Raw genomic sequence first — 17,328 nt, 5'->3', positions numbered from 1 at the left:
AATTGGGATCATTCTCTGTGCGAAATGGAAATCGGAAAATCAGTTTTTTCCTAATGGAAAAGCGTAAGAGAGTACTCGGTTGTTATCGTCTTTTAGGGCTAATGTCTCGGGATACACTTCTGTCGTCTCGAATTTGCGTGGGCCCCGCGGCATAACTCCGGTATTTTTCTTTTTTTTTTACCTCTTTCTTTCTTTCTTTCTTTCTTTCTTTTTTTTCTCTTTTCTTTTTTTTGAAGAGAGAAAGAGCACGCTCCTTTTTACTCTCGGAAAAGAATAAGAGCCGAGCGGAGGAGTACAAGAGCGTAAAATCGACCGCTTGATCGAGCATTGTCTTCTTTATTATCGTTTCGCCGCCACTTCAGTCAACTTATCTCTTGTGTAATAGCTCTTTCTTTCTTTCTTTCTTTCTTTCTTTCATTCTTACCTTCTTTCTTTCTTTCTTTCTTTTTCATCCTTTTCTTCATTTTCCTTTTTGCTCGTTTCTTATTCCACTCGTCGTAACGATCGAATACGAATAAAAATTTGTACGACGACTTTAGTTGTTTCCTTGCAGGTATATTAGACGTCAAGTAAAGGTTAACCCTCTGCGATATTGTTAGAAAATTAATAAGAATGAAAGCGACGACGGGTTAAATGCAATCGGAAAAAGAAAGAAAGAAATAAAGAGGGAAAGAGAGAAAGGGAAGGAGAAAGAAAAAGAGAGATAACTGATTAAAGTTTTAAGTTTGCCCGAGGAAACGATACGTCTACAGGGACGTCGTGAGCATGCATATTCCTCGCCATAAATAGCTAACAGTTTCCAATATTGTCAATAAGGCGACCCATCCGTTGCAACTTCCTCACCCCACTCTCCAACCCCTGGCGTTTCAATCTATTCGTACAAAAATGCATCGAAAAGCAACTTTGTCTCTCTTTCTCTCTTTCTCGCGTTTCGATCAAGGATAAATCAAGTTATTTTTTCTTCCTTCCTTCTTTCCTTGTTCCTTTATTTCTTTCTCTCCTTCTTCCTCAGATTATTCCTGACGACCTTCGATTATCAGACAAAAATACGTTTGGCCAAACCTGGCACGTTTTTCTTCAATAGAATCTATTATTTAAACGTACCAATTTTATCGAATCCAATTCGGCGATGAAAACTTCGGAAATTAATTAGTTCGCTGTTTCGCCTTGGAATCATTTTGACCTCTATGCGTTCGGAGGAATGCATTCGGAGATAATCCTGGCTTCCGTCCGTAGACAACGAAGGTATCACGAGTTTGCGAAAGTCAAAGAGAGTCTCGGATCGAACGCGTTATATCGAAATTGAAACGAGAATGGTAGTAGTCGTAGCGGAGCAGATTAAACTCGTTTTTGTTCTCTGAGTGGAAACGAACGATACGAACGTTAGGCGAATATTAGAAATTGTCTAATCGATCGAGTAATTAACGAATTCAAAACAAAATTGAAAAATTTTTCATTAATCCATTAAAAATAATGAAATTTATGTATAAATTCATGGAAACGATAACGATAGCGTAGTTGGCGCAACATGCGAGTAATTTTGCTCGATTATTCTCGGAATAATTAAAGTTGAAATTCAGCCTTGTCATTTGCACGCGACGCGTTTGTTGAAAAGAGAGATACAGAGAGAAAGAGAGAGAGAGAGAGAGAAAGAGAAAGATATAAAGATAAACATAGAAGAAGCTAAAGGATCATCGATAAATTCAGTGGGGAACCTCGACGAGAAAGGAAAGCATTTGGCCCACATTTCAGTTCATTGGCTCCGAGCCAATTTCACTCTGGTGTCGGCTCGTCAGGGAACAACCCCTTTCCAAAAGGAAAACCGACTGAATTTCTAAGGTCAACCCTGTCCCAGGGCATTGTGACTACTTTCGTCGTGGTACTCCAGCAACGTAAAGCGATCCCTCAATGCTTTTCGCTCTTTGATTTTACCTAACTTCCTAACTCTCGTTTGTCTTCAAAGAAATGGCTCAAAAGTGGACAACAACGCAGACCACTGTAAACGGGGAGAGAAATACTTGTTCCTTGTATTCCCAAGGAATTCGTTTCTCGTTGCTGATAGTAACGATTCGATTTCATTATCGAAAGCTTTCCGAAGATAGAGGAATGCTTTTTAAAGAAATTAATCGGATGTATAGGTACTTACTTGGTTATTGATTTGCTAACCTTCTCTCGACTTGTTTACGATCCCATTATCCATATCTATTTCTTTTTCTTTCGCGAAGAGCTCTCGATGATGATGCAGTTCGAAGAATAAGTTTTCGATACTGGGATACCCTATTACAGTAGTAGTAACACTGGTGTAGTAACAGTAGTAATAGTAGTAGTAGATGCAAGCGTATCTACTACTACTATTAGTACACGAAGAAACTACGAAAGCTTTCTGTTTAACGTAAAATACGAAATCTTTTCTGGAAATCGTTAATAATCTTGATTGGACATTACTTTCGTTCGTTCGAAAGCATCGAAATATATAAAGAGATACCGAGGAGTATCGATTAATATTGTACGCATATATATACATACATATACACATATACAGTTGCATATATGTATAAATATAGATATACATATAACGTACGTATATAACTCGTTACTTTCGATAATATCGTCATAATATTTTTCAATGCGAACGTTAGGAAAGACCGATCGATATACTTACTCGTTTTTCGTTGAAAATTGAAAAACATATAAAAAGCTCGATCTGCGTCGAGTTTGTAAAACTTTATTGAACCCTGCAAAGCTTAAGGCGAGAGACACCAATATCGTAGACATTTTTTTCGTCGGCTCATTGCCGAGAAAAGGGATCGAGAAGGTAAAGGAAGGAAAAAAGAAGAAGGAGGAGGATGAGAAGGTGGATGAGAGAAGGAGGATGAGGAAGAGGAGGATAAGGAGGATAGTCCGAATGCCCAAGGGGTAACACGATGCTCCATAATAACGACCTCTTCTCTTTTTCCCTTTCCGCAATTCTCACGAAACAATCGACCTGTATAAAACAGATTTTTTTTTTTAACAATCTTTGAGAGAGAAAGACAAAAAAATAGGAAAAACTTCAACGAATAATCCGTTTTTCTTTCGGTATCTTCTTTCGTATCGATCCTTCCGTTTTAACTCATTTGTCGTGATAACATATTTTTTTTCTTTCTTCCTTTAAGTAACCCACATCAACGTTAAACGTATTAACGATTTAAAGTTTCACAATAAAAAAAAAGAAAAGTTGTTACTTCTCTATAAAGCATCGACATATCGTAATAACATCGAATATCGGGCTGTTCACGCGTCAATGTTATCGATGATCGACGGTGTATGTTTTGAAGTGTCCGGTGTTAACCCATCAGCGCTTGAAACGTCGTAAATATCTGTATAAATAGCAAAATCAAATATTACCGTTCGAAGAAATTTCTATTCGTTTTTTTATCTTTTTTTTTTTTCTTTTTTAATAATTTCTCTTTAGATTCGGTAAGTTAACAAGGAAACGTAAATAAGCGTTATAGCGTTGGGAAGTATCTGAGATATGTTTAAGAACGTTTATCAGGGAAAATAAAAAAGTGCTTTTCGCGGAATACATTTCATTTTAGAACAATGATTTTGATATTCTCGAAAATTAGTCAAATATAGTTTACTTTGAATTCGTCAAAAGTCGAGTTAAAGGAAGGAAGGAAGGATCATGATAGGGTGTTTTAATTATTATGTTGCACCAATTGTGGCTTGTTCTATAGATTTATTTTAATCGATCTTCCAATGCACTATTGTTCGACTTGAAGAGAAAAAGAGAGAGAGAGAGAGAGAGAAAGAAAGGCTTTAGTGACTACCCACTTCATATTCGAGTGTTAACGAAAGCAGAGAACACTTGGTCGTACAGGCCGACGTTGAAAGCACTGTATCTTTCGATCGATTGACAAAAGCTCACCGAAAGCTCGCGAGAAAACACGTGTTAAGTTCTCTCGTCTTAACAAAACAACTACTTACTTACTTGGACGATCCTTAGTAAGCAAATATCGGCATTACCTAACTAGCCTTTTTATTTATTTTCTGCTTCTTTTTTTTCTTAACTCTTTCTCACTTATATTTTAGTTTTTTAACTCCTCTCATATATCTCGTGTTAAGTTAGAGATCCTTAGATTACATCCTTTTTTCTTTGTATTTTCTTTTTGTTTCTTCTTTTCGATATCCTCTACTCTCAGTGTAAATTCTTCGAGAGACACGCGATGAACACGCGATATCACGATGACGTATCGATTTATCGGCTTCACGGAAGAAATTAGGAATGAGAGGAAGAATAAAGAAAAGGGAGGAAACGAAGGAGAAAACACTCTTCGAAGCGGCGTCTCCCAGAGCTTTGTAATCGAGTTTGATGATCGCGAAACGAGAGCTTTATCCCCTTTACTTCCTATCCCTTCTCCAACCCCCTCTCTCTCTCTCTCTCTCTCCATCCTCCTTTCCCACTTACCTCTTTTACTTCTCGTTCATATTTCGTTCTACTTTTAACTCGCAGTCTCGTATCGCGACCATAATGGAAAGCGTGCTTAACATCGAACTAAACTTCTACTTCAATGTTTGTCCTTTTTAATGGCATTTGCACTATCTTTAACATGTTTCCATCGTTGACTGACTTATTGATTGACAGGACCCGATGCGGGAAACTGCATCGAACGTGAATGAGAATATTCATTGAGATACGAAAGGGACAAGCGCGAAATATAACAGCCGATAATTGCATTTTCGTATGGTCCGTGGGATTTAAAAAAAAATTTCTGCGTTATTAATTTCAGGGTAATTTAATTTTCATTAATCTTCGAGTTCCTTCAGTTAGATCATTCGTATTAACATTCGTTATATTCATGTTAACAGTTGTTGTTATTAATTATTTTAATGACACTTGTGCGCATGTGAAGAAATTGATTACAGATATATTAAATATATTTTACATATCAATTTATTTCTCTCTCTCTCTCTCTCTCTCTCTTTCTCTTTTTCTCTTTCTCTTTCTCTTCGTATTTAATAGATTTCCAATATTACATATAATACATATTGAATATATATACTTCTCCTGTATGAATCCGTTCGATATTTCCTGAGCGATTTCAAAAGGATTCAAGAACGTACATCGTTGTAGAGAAATGAAGATAAAGAAAAACGAAAAAGAAAGAGAAAGGCAGGAAGAAAAAAAAAAGAAAGAGAAAGAGAGAGAGATAGAGAGAAAGCAAGGTACAATCGATTTAAACGAATAGAGGAAATCGTATCTCGAACCGATCGATAAAACGTTCTCGCTCTCATAAATCAAATTGTCATTGAAATCCTTTGGCGACTTTCCAAGAATGACCATTGGAGTTTATCACTTGGTATTTCTATACATCTCGAACTCAAGACGATACATTGAGATCGATTGTGATTGCAGAAAGATTCTTTTTCTTTCTCTTCGAAAAAGAGAAAGAGAAAGAGAGAGGTATACGAGACCAACATATTCGATGAAAGGAAAAACAAAGTTATTTAGCGTCGAAATAACAGAGGGAGAGTGTTTTCGTGTAAAAATGTTGTTCTGAATGAGTTTTTACAAATCGATTTATTTAAAAAGAAAGGGCGGTAGAAGGAGAAGGAAGAGGAAGAGGAGAAGGAGAAGAAAGAGAAGGGGAAGGAGGAGGAAGAGGAACGTGTCGTTAGGAAATACGACATCGGGGTAGGTAAGGAAGAAAGAAAGAAAGAAAGAGAGAGAGAGAGAGAGAGAGAGAGAAAGAGAGAGAAAGAGATAAAGAAAATAAAAAGGGATGGAAAGGGGAAACTTAAGGGGAAAAAAAAAGAAAGAGGAGCTAGGAAGAGGAAGCTTACACGCGGGTGCTTCTGAGGTGGGAGTTTTCTGGTGATGGTGATGATGTTGGTGTTGGTGGTGCTGGTGCTGGTACTGGTACTGGTGATGTGCTGGTGGTGGTTGGTGGTGGTTGGTGGTGGTGGCGGCGGTCGATGCCACCAGATGCCGTCGTGGCGCCAGTGTCGGCAGAAAATAAGCTCGCCCAAAGGTACCCTCGACTGCAGTAGCCCGGCATCCGTCGGCGCCGCGGCCAGGGTTTCGGAAAAGCACAAAAGCGGTGTGCTTTTATTACGTCCGTTCGTTCGCGAGCTCGCGAGCATTGCGTCGGTACGAGATCCGACGCGTCGATCTCTTATTCAATCAAACGACGAATATCACTTTTGAGAAAGATAAATAAGTATATATATATATATATATATATTGATAGAGGAAGGATAGAGATATATAGATGGAAGGGTGAGACCACGAAGAAGGATAGAGGATAAAGAAAGTCCGTTTGACATGAGGATTGTCTCGAGGAAGTAACCCCCTTGTTAATTAATCAAACGGTTAATTAATCGAAGCGAGACATAGACGGACAAATGCTCACCGTGGATAGTAGTATCGCGTAGTGAAGAGAGGAGAAGCCGGGTGGACGAGAGAAAGAGGGTTGGACGTGCGAGGGCAGCCCAGGAGGGAGAAAGAGGAAGAGAAAGAGAGAAGGAGAGAGAGAGAGAGAGAAGGAAGAGAAAGAAAGAGAGAAAGAGAGAACACAGGATGCGGGGGCACAGGAAGAGGGCGCCAAGCCCCGTCGATTTCTCTTCTTCTTCTTCTTCATAGGGGGTACCGTTTTCTTCAAGAAATAAAAAAAAAATAAAAAATAAATAAAGAAAAAATAATAAAGAAAAGAGAGAGAAAGGAATTAAAAGAAGAAAGGAATAGCTCTCGAGCTTTTACCTTCTACTTTCGACCTACCTACAACGTCGTCTCGTCTCGTCTCGTCTCGTCTCGTCTTGTCTCGTCTCGTCTCTTAACGTATCATTTCGCGTCTCGTTGTCCTGGGAAAAGCGAATATTTCTCTTCGTTCGAATTTTACGATACCCGCTATTAATTCGGATCCTTTGAAATAAAAAGATATTTTTAGAGACGATTGGGAATCTTCGATTCCCTTTCGTTTACGATGCTACGCACACGCTCTTTCATTTTCGAGTTTATTACATTTTATCGACCTGTGTTGTCGAAACGTATGTTCACTTTAATACGAGTTTCCTTTCGTATGTTTCAGAAAGAAATCGTTTCATAGCTCATCGATTTTTACCATTTTTCCCTTTTAAATAATTCAAGTTGTGGTGGTAATGTCGAGCAAGTAACGTTTAAACTCTTTCCTCGTTATTTTCGTTCCGTTTTGATATTAAATTAGAAACGTTTTGGTCGTTACGTACATGTACATGTATATGTATATATATATATGTGTGCGTGTATGTATATATGTATATACATTTGTACATACGTAACGATAGTAGCGAAAGCGTGCTCGGCGTGCTCCACTTTCGAGTCCGACGAACGCGTTGACACGCTCGATCGAGCGTAATTAATTAGTCGTGGCTTCGCGTATCCCCGAATCGGCCGGGACGAATTCGTTTCTTCGTTAGGAGGCAATGGATAAAGAAAAAAAATAAAAAGTAACGAGGATCCGAAGAAGAAAAGACTTGACCCCGAAAATGAAACGATAAACGACGAGCTTAACACGCCAATCAAGGAAATCTTGAATATTTCCTTGCCGCGTTGGTCGTATATAATCTGTTCAAATATAATCCTGATTTTTTTTTTTAGAAGTATCTAATCAATAAAAGTTCCGTCGTGACTCGATCTACGTCGTTTAACTCGTCAAAAGCTCGAAGGAACATTGAGAAACACGAGATCAAGACGATTCTATTAAATTGCTTTTGTTTCACGTGTCCCTTTTTTTCTGATTTTTCAAAAGAGAAAGAGCACAAGATTTCTTTCGGTAGCAAAGAAAGAATTTGAAATATGGGGCAGTAAAGTAGAGACCTTAAAGGCGATCTGTAAACTCAAACTATATGGAGAGCTCGCGGAACATCGCTTTATTAGATACTGCATATCTCTGTCTATTTCCATCTATAGCTTGTTTACCAAATATCAATATTCACTCGTTTATACATATGTACATATACATATAAGAAAAAAAAAGGAACGATAAAAGGTTCAACGATATCGTAAGATTCGAACATTGGAATATGATGTATATCTCGATACAAAGGAATACAATTAATCGGTCGAATTGATCGATCGATCTTGATGCACAACTTATTCGCCAAATTCTTGTCGTCAGTGTCGATAACATAAAAAATAAAATAAAATAAAAATAAAACGACAAAAATTTATTAGAACAAAGAAATAACAACAACAACAACAAAATATCTAAATATATAATAAAAAAAAAATAAATTCAAAGAAAAACGTATCCCTTTTGGAAGAAAGGTCGAAAGTACGATAGGATATCGACTCGAGAAATTTTCGAGATAACGAAGCATCTCGTTTATCTATATACATATACATAAATACACACATATATATATATATCTATATACGTTAAAAAAAAAATTAAAAAAAAAACAAATAATTAATTAAAAAAAAAAAAAAAAAAAAATAAGAAAGAAAACAATCCCGTCCAAACGCAGATCTTCTGCTTCGCCTCTTCGACGTCTTGTGTAACGGCGGAGCTGAATACAACGAGTCGAGGACGACGAGGAAGAAAAGGAGTCTCCTTACCGAAACGAGCACTGCCGTTTGTTCTCCGACATGGCGGACGAAAAGGAGAAGCAGACGTTCCTGCAGAAATTGCTGTTCTACACGACCGCGTTCTTCATCCTCCTCAGCACCTTCAGCCTCTTCGCCTTCCTCTTCTTGGTCCCCTTCGTCATCGACCCCGCCTTCACCACCATCTTCATGCAGTTCGACACTCGGCCCGCCGAGTGTGTCACCATCGACGTTGAGTCCAGGAGAGGTGAAACATTCGATCTTCTTCCCTCTCTTTCTCACCCACCCCTCTCTCTCTCTCTCTCTCTTTTTCTCTCTCTCACTTTCTCTCCATCACTCATTCTCATTTTTCTTTCTAACCTTCCAAAATCGAGTTAGTTGTCCCCTTGTATCGTTCGTTCTGTCGTTGTTGTTTTCCTCTTTCGTTGCATGTATTCTGGATTTCCTGTGTTTCTTAGAGGATAAAGGAAAAAAAAAATATATATATATATATATACGAAGGACTTTGTTCTGTGAATAAATCATTTTTTAACGGATCTTTAAAGTTCTTGGAATAATTTCTCTTGTACTTCACGTATTGATGTTAAATATCTCTTTGTTTGAAAAACAAAGAAAAAAAAAGAACGGTGATTAAAACTTTTATGACAAGATTGATTGACAAGGAAATCGTCGATAATAAATGTAAGATAAGAGATTTTTATTTCATAGTTTCAGAAAATATGATATAAATGTTACCAACAACGATTTAATCGGTACGTTTAACTTCAAGCACAGTTTTGAAAAGAAATGATATTACGTATGGAAATGTAAGTCACATAAATATTCTCGAAGTATGCATTTCGTTTTATCTCAGTTCGTCGAGTTAACCATAAGAATTATTTCAAGCACATTCTATTACATTGGTTAGTATACCTACTTGCTGTCACTTAATCGCTTTTTTATGCGAAGCTGAGCAAACTTGATATATATGTTTCAATGTCGATGACGTTAATCTGTTAAAAGGCACATGATTTTAAATGATTAAAAATCAATGGATTAACATTTTTTATTTTTAATTTCGTTTTTAATGAACAAAGCCCTTCATAAATATTGCTCCGTTTGATGTAATATTAATCGTTCGTATTAAACATCGAGTGCTTTGTTCCATCCTTTAATAAAGACAAAAGCGTGATTATACGTTCATTCTACGTATATCAAATCACGTAATTGTTTCGTGCATGGTAAAAACATTACTTTTTAGATAAATACAAAAATCTTTGTCGTTAGAAATGGTCGTACGAAGGGGTTAACTCGTTATTATTATATTCGATTCGTTTACCAACGTTAATGATCGTCTTCTTTGTAGAAAAATTTCTATTCGATTTTATCGAGGCACGTCTGGATCGAACAAAGGATGAACAATGAATTTTTTGAACGAAGAATTTTTTTTTAGAGAAAAGAAATTGAACAGAAAAATGTCGAAGGAATTTCTTTCCAAATAAACGTTTTACAAAAACGTTTGACTCGATTCTTTAGCAGTCTAGCCGTGCCTTTACATTTTCTAAGTATCTTCGTTTTTCTCGTACATACACGAGGTTGAATTAATGGAACACGAACACGTGTGCATGTGATAGCATCGAATATTCCACGATTCATCTTCTTCTCTGTATTATTTGTTAGTGGATGTGCCGTGTATATGTAGTTATGTATGTTACGTATGTATGTCTCGTGCAATTCTGAGATACTTCCGGAATACATGAAAAGTCCCTATCTCTTTATCTCTATACTCTCTCTCTCTCTATATATATACACACACACACACACACACACATATATATATAAATATATTTCTCTCTCCTTTCTTCGTTGAATTTTCGTTTGAAAAAAGTTTAACGAACGAACAAACTCGTACCGTACAAGCTTGCGCGCGATTTTCTTTGCTATCAGGGTTCTCCGCCACTTGTGCCGAGCTTGTTAGCACGGATCAAAGAATCTACCGCCATCACTACAATCGTAGAAACGTTTTATAATGATAGAATAAAACCTCAACGTTTCTTTTTTTTTCGTTTTTTCTTTAATGGAACCTTTTCAACGCTTTCTTTTTCTTTTTTTCCTCTTCTTCTTCTTCTTTTTCTGCGTTAATAAGACCGATATCGATAATAAAGAATTAATTGTTTAGAATGAGAGAGATAGAGAAATCAAAGGAAAGAGAGAGAGAGAAAGAGAGAGAGAGTCTTTAAATGATAGGAGTTAAGATTGACGCAACTGGTGTCTTTTTACTCGTGATATCCAAGCTGGTCTCGAACGATCTGTATACTTATTCGTGCCCCGCGGTACTTTTTCGCTCTTTCGTCAACCCTCATTCTAACACACTTGACTCCACTCTCGAACGTCATCGTATATAGGGAGGAGGGTGGGAAGAAGGTGGGTGGTTATAGTACGATCGAGTACTCGACTTTTTTGCTACTCGATGTCTAGACACCTCGACGTATGTGTTAGGTACCTTCGGAGAACGTCGATAAGCAACTTAAGATCTCGGGGTCTCATTAAAGTGAATGATTGGTATTAGAGTATATATTATCGGTAGATGATCGTGTCAGTTTTTATGATCTATCATCATTCGTTCATCCTCGTGATTTTCACTTCGTGAAAGAATATTCGATTGAAACGTAATTATTCGTATTCCTTCCGTAGTCTTCTTATTCGAATAAAATGATCAAGCTGATAGCTTCAACGAATAGATCGTAACGAAGGATGTCTATAGTCAGGTATAATTCCCATCTAAATGACGATAGTCTCGTTTGTGTGCACGTTTCTTATATATTTCTTATAATTCGTATTATCTACGTAGGTATTTAATGTCTTCGTCGTTATCCTCGAGGTCACACGATGCTTCATCGTTCAATCTCTCTATTCGTCACAGTTAAAAATAATTATTAGGTGTATTGAGAATAGATATATCGATCGTTTTTCGGATCGTCGATCATTCCTCCGATCGTTTTTCGTCTCTCGATGTTATTTTGGCTAATTCGTTCGAGTTAGTATCGAAGCTACGAGTGGCCTCGCGACGTTTTTATTCCATGAACGTACGTTGATCGTTGAGTCCAGGTACGAGCAACTGCTCATGGACATCCTGTAGAGAGGGTTGCACCAAGGAGTTGTATGATTGCACGCAAATACGTGTCAACTACAAGCTACCAATTAATACATCCTCCGAGGATGAGGCTGGACCAGTTGAGGGAGGCAGAGCGGTAGGAGGTGTCGAGGACGACGAAGAAAGTATGAGGTTAAAGAAACCGCGTTATGAGCGGGCCCTCAGAGACTACGATTACATCGAAGATCTCGACGACGAAGATTTCGCCGAGGACGACGATGCAGGACTGCCGAAACCCTTCCCTACAGGTACAAACCTGGACCCGGTGTCCTTCGTTCGTCTCAAATTCATCTCATTCTCTCTCTCTCTCTCTCTTGAACAAACAAATCGTCATTTGAAACTCACGAGAGAACGAAGGACAACCGTTAGGACACAACTCTTTCGGAAGCCCTTTACTTAACATCTCTCAGCAGCCGAGTAAGATCGTTGCTCGGCGATAACGAAACGAAGTTCGCAGGTCTCATGGGCAACGACTCCGAGTGGTACTTCACTGGGGCCAAGCTGTTCCCGAACGTAAAAGGCTGTGGATACCCTCCAGTGCTGAATTGCAGTATTTTCTACCAGCAGTATGCCAACATAGGGCATAACTTTAGCTGTTACTACTCCAAAGTGGATCCCGGAATAGTCATCAGCGAACTCGACATGTGGCAGGTCTCTCCACGCTTTCGCATTCTCATTTAACGTTTGTGTCTTTTTTCCGTATCTAGCCCCACTCTTTTCACCTTGAACACCCACCCATAGCTTGTTCCCTTTCTCTAATTTTTCTACCCAAGTTTCCAATTTTATTCTCCTTTTTCTAGCCTGTGCGTGCACGTACGTATGGTTGATGTGATCCACGTGAAAGAAAATGAGGTCGCTTTGTTTGTCGCACAGAAAACGATCGAACGCGACGACCTCGACGGGTTAGGTTACATGGTAACACACGTGAACGTATTACTTGCGTATTTCGATCCTTATCCTCTCCTTTGCCTCAGTTTTACCTCAAAAACTTTCTTCGGGGGTTATATACGTACTACTGGTCGGTCGGTCCGTCGGTCGGTCTACCTATGTAAGCTGACAGTCGGGATTATCGTTGACTCGTACTACTGCAATTTCAAAGAAAAACCTCAAGAAACAGACAAGGATGTGCCGTTTTATCGATACCTCGATAAATCCTATTACCGCGAAAATGATATTCGACGAACGAGATTCGTATTAAAAAAAAAAAGAAAAAAGAAAACAAAAGTGATCAAAAATATCGAGTTGACTTTTTCAGTCGACTCAAATGTATTAAGCTACTAACCCCGTCGACTCATGCGACTTATTCTTTCTTATTTATATAATTAACGCACACGTACAGACATTTTTACATAGCATACGTACGTACGTACGTACGTATGTCTGCAATATACAGATCGCAAGAGTTACACGTGGTGCAACTTTTGCAGGAGTTCAACGTTGGAAGGAACGACGGCCTTTTGAGAATCGATATACTGCAGGTGCCTATTCAGGTTTCCTATTCATGCTACCGTTATGCAGCTCGAAGTGTCTCACTCGACAGTTTCTCAAATGCTTACGGTCGTTCCTATTAACGTAGATTTACGTCGCCGCTAATTAGGACATGGAAAATCTTCCGTCGCGATCTCCTTTCCTCGCCATCCTCCGTCTCTCTCTCTCTCTCTCTCTCTCTTTCTTTCTCTCTCTCTATCTATCTATCTTTTAATAACCACCTCTGAATTCGTCTTAAGTTCGTTCGTTCATCGTTGAAAGAAGAATATAAAAGAGAGAAAGGGAAGAAAAAAAAAGAGCGAAATTCTTGACTACCTTCTAATTATTTTTTTTCCTACGTATCTTCTCTCGTTCAACGAAACGTTTAAACATACTACTTTTCTTTTCCATTCGATATGAATTTATATAATAAAAGAGGAAACGGGATAATTTTTATTTTACGTTTCTTCTTCTTCTTCTTCTTCTTGTTCTTTTCCTTTTTTTTTCAAGGCACATCGAGCATTCAATAGATTGAAATCTGATATGTTAATAATTAAACGAACATTGTTTGTGATCCGTAAAAAAAGGAGGAGAAGAGTGAGAAAGAAAACGAAAAAAGAATAAAAAAGAAAAGAGGGAAAGGAAAAAAGAAGAAAGATATTATCGGTAAATTGTTATTTGTACGTATCTCGGTCGTAGATAGAAAGTATAGGTATTAACTCTGTTCTACTTCGTGACAACTCATGCCAGGGAAAACTGAAGAAAGAGACAGAGAAGGAATGGAAAACGGAAAGAGAAATTATTCGACGGTGTTCCGTAGAAAAATATCTCTCGATCGTAAAAGGGGAAAAGTCTCGAGAGTACTCTGGTAAAAATGAAATTTCAGAGAGGATGGTGAGAGAAAGAGAGAGAGAGAGAGAGAGAGAGAAAGTAGGAAAGAAGAAAAAGAAGGAAGAAAAGAAAGAAAAAAGGAATGAAGAAAAAGAAAGAAGATAGATATACGTAGAAACTTATGTATTCGTATGATCTATGCATACATATATACATACACGCACACACATATATATATACACATTAACTTACATATATGTAAGTATGTATGCAAAGTATAATCGGTCGTCGGACACGGACGATTCGAGTCAGCGTTTGTAAGCGAAGGTCTTTGAAAAGCGTAAAACAGTCGCGACGACATAGTGCTTGCGCACATTTCGCGAGAGAAAGCGATTTTCCTCGCACTCTTCTCGCATACGTTGTAGGCGTATAAACGTTCACGTAAGAGTGAGAGAGAGAGAAGGGAGAAAAAGACAGAGAAAGAGAGAGAGAGAAAGAGAGAGAGAGAAAGAGAGAAAGAAAGCATAGTGGGATTCCGATTACGTCGACGTGAAACGTAGCTACGACTCTACGACATAGTACAGTACGAATACAATGCATTCTCGAAGAAACGAATGGCCTGACTTTCGTCTCTCATGAAATGGGATGGGATGGATCGGAAAATAGGGAACGGACGAAATTTTTACGAAATTTCTTATAAACTTTTCAATTTCGCTTTCTCGCTTAAGGAACAATAACATCGAGAATAAAGATATTTTCGGTAGGAATCGCAGAGATGCAATATATTATATATTTCGTTCGTGCAGTGGTACGAGCACGAAATATCTCCGACATTTCCTTTTCTATCGTTTTCAATCTATACAATGATCCTTCCTCCACCTCCACCCCCCACCCGCACCCTCCTATCGTCCGCGCAAACGTTTTCATATTTATTTTATGACCTTTATCTTTGTGCCGATCTATCTGTTTCATGTTCACGAAAAGTAAAGAAAAAGAAAAAAGAAGCGAAAAAAGAAAACAAAAAAGATACTAAAAAAATGCGGGAAGGTATCGACGCAGTAGTACGAGCATAAAATAACTCCGACATCTCCATCCATCCAAATGTTTCGTTTCGTTTCGTTTCGTTTCGTTTCGTTTCGTTTCGTTTTCGTTTTCATTTTCGTTTCGTTTCGTTCGCCTAACATATTTGTCGCATTTTATTCACGAGAATCCATTATACATACGTCCGTTTGACAAAAAAGATATTTTGCGAAGTATAGTAAGAAATGGCGAGTCTATTTCTTCTTCCTTTTTTTGTTCTTTTTTAATTACAACCCAATTACAGTTGGTACAAAATAACTCCGACAATTTCTTATATTCGATTAAACGCCTGTTCTCATTTTTCGTTCATACGTTCATACATATTAAAACAATAACGTTGAATAAGCGTTTTATCCGTGTTATTCGTAAACTAAGAAACGATAAAAGAAAAGAAAAGAAAAGAAAAGAAAAGAAACAAATTAAAGAAAATATGAGAAAGGATCAAGCTGACAGTCCCTGCGCAAAATGCATTCTCTAGGTGTATATGAACCTGGTGTACGCGATGGCAATTCCGATACCGTCTTTCATAATCTCGGTGATATACCTCACCATCGCCTACTTCAAGATCTACAACGAAGACGAGGAGGCCCTCGTTGGCGGGGAGGAAGGAGAGGAGGGCGCCGAGGGCGATGGAAGCAACGGTACGCCTCTGCCGCCCACGAGCGGTGCCCTTACGCCTGGAAGCGAAGCTTTTAGGGAGGACCTGGCGAGTTTCGGTCATCAGCTCAAGGTCGCGATGGCTGATGACATCAGTAGGGAGAGCCTCGATGGCATACCCAACTCGCTCTCGGTTCAGGGGTAAGCCAAATAATAAGAATTGTGTAATTTGGGAGAGATCGACTAGATTTTTTTTCTTTAAAGAAAAAACGGAAAGGAAAAAGATAATTTATCTCTGTCTTTTCCCTCCCCTTCTCTCTTTCTGTCTATCTATTTATCTATCTGTATATCCATATATCTTTTGCTAACTTTCGGTGTTGTCTTATATGTATATATATGTATATATATTTTTTTTTTTAGACATCGATATATAAAGGTCGTTTAAGAGTAAATCCGATTGCCGTTGGAGTTTATGGTTAATAATATTTTCCCGTGGCACGCGTGTGTGTTACGAAGCTTATTGTCCAGTCGAGTGAAAGTAAATGTCGATCATGCGACACTTGGCTGGCTTTTAACGTACTACTACTACTACTGCTACTACTACTATTACTACTAGTAATACTACTACTTGTGCTACTACTGCTATTCATCGTACACGGGAAGCATTTATACTCGCGTCATTTTCCGGTATACTTACGTTCGATGGGGCTTCTGCTCGATTTACCGACGAAACATGATAGATTTGTAAAGAGAATTGTCTCGACTTGAATCTCGACATAATCGCTTTAACGACCAACTACGTTAAGACGAGAAAAAAAAGAAAAGTAGATAGAGAAGGAGAGAGAGAGAGAGAGAGAGAGAGAGAGAGAGAGAGAGAGAGAGAGAGAGGGACAGTGTGGTCAAGCTAAAGTCTTCATGTTTCTAATATCCTTTACAAGCGTACATTATTTAAGGCTTCTCAAACGATTTTATTAATCTTTCTTTCCACTCCTCGGTAATCTTTTCTTCCGAAGAAAACGTAAAGCTTACGATATACATGAATAAATAAATAAATACATACATTCATACATACATACATACATACATACATACATACATACATACATACATATATATATATATATATATATATATATATATATATATGCGTATATATTGACATTATATCTCGATTATGAATACATTTGAAAGCCTTTTGCGTGCATAATATATTTTCGTGAGTTAACTACTAAATAACGAGGTAAAATAAATCGAGCGATTTAAGTACAAGTGGTTCACGGTCAAGAAATCTACAAGGAGAATTTTATACTCGGGTTTATATCTATAGACGAGAGAGACGGAGGTGAGAATTCCTTTCGTAAGGTGTTACCAACTAAAACTGATGGCGAAGAGATAGATGTATCATGGAAAAGCCACATAGTTCGCGGTTTTCTTTCCAAAGCCACCATTCGATACCCGACGAAGCAGAAACGCGTATTGTCCGCGATCTTTATATATGTATGTATAGTATATAAATATCATAGCAGCCGTTTAGCAGCATCTCTCTCTCTCTCTCTCTCTCTCTCTCTCTCTCTTTCTTTCTCACAGACCTCGTTTCAACATCGTACTCACCGATATATCGAACGTGATTACACGGCCAATTTCACAGACGGCC

At 38.1% G+C, this 17,328-nt stretch overlaps 1 protein-coding gene across 3 annotated transcripts in view; it reads left to right on the top strand.

The window, feature by feature from the left end:
- LOC127063950 (cilia- and flagella-associated protein 298-like) overlaps window positions 1-17,328 on the top strand; it is a 57,103-nt gene that overhangs the window by 31,940 nt on the left and 7,835 nt on the right. The window contains exons 1-5 of one of the 3 annotated variants that reach the window (XM_050994326.1): window positions 5,983-6,628; window positions 8,488-8,813; window positions 11,654-11,947; window positions 12,157-12,350; window positions 15,556-15,875. The exons of 1 other annotated variant lie outside the window; for it this stretch is intronic. In XM_050994326.1, the coding sequence (XP_050850283.1) occupies window positions 8,609-8,813; window positions 11,654-11,947; window positions 12,157-12,350; window positions 15,556-15,875 (1,013 nt within the window). In that variant the 5' untranslated portion in view covers window positions 5,983-6,628; window positions 8,488-8,608. Of the gene's footprint in view, window positions 1-5,958; window positions 6,629-8,487; window positions 8,814-11,653; window positions 11,948-12,156; window positions 12,351-15,555; window positions 15,876-17,328 lie in introns of those variants that run through there. One more of the 3 variants, XM_050994329.1, reaches the window with a different exon arrangement.

This window comes from Vespula vulgaris, chromosome 5 (genome assembly GCF_905475345.1).
Source record: "Vespula vulgaris chromosome 5, iyVesVulg1.1, whole genome shotgun sequence".
In the NCBI taxonomy this organism is placed as follows: Eukaryota; Metazoa; Arthropoda; class Insecta; order Hymenoptera; family Vespidae; genus Vespula; species Vespula vulgaris.
The sequence above is the reverse complement of the archived record's forward strand: the minus strand, read 5'-3'. Positions and strand labels throughout refer to the sequence as shown.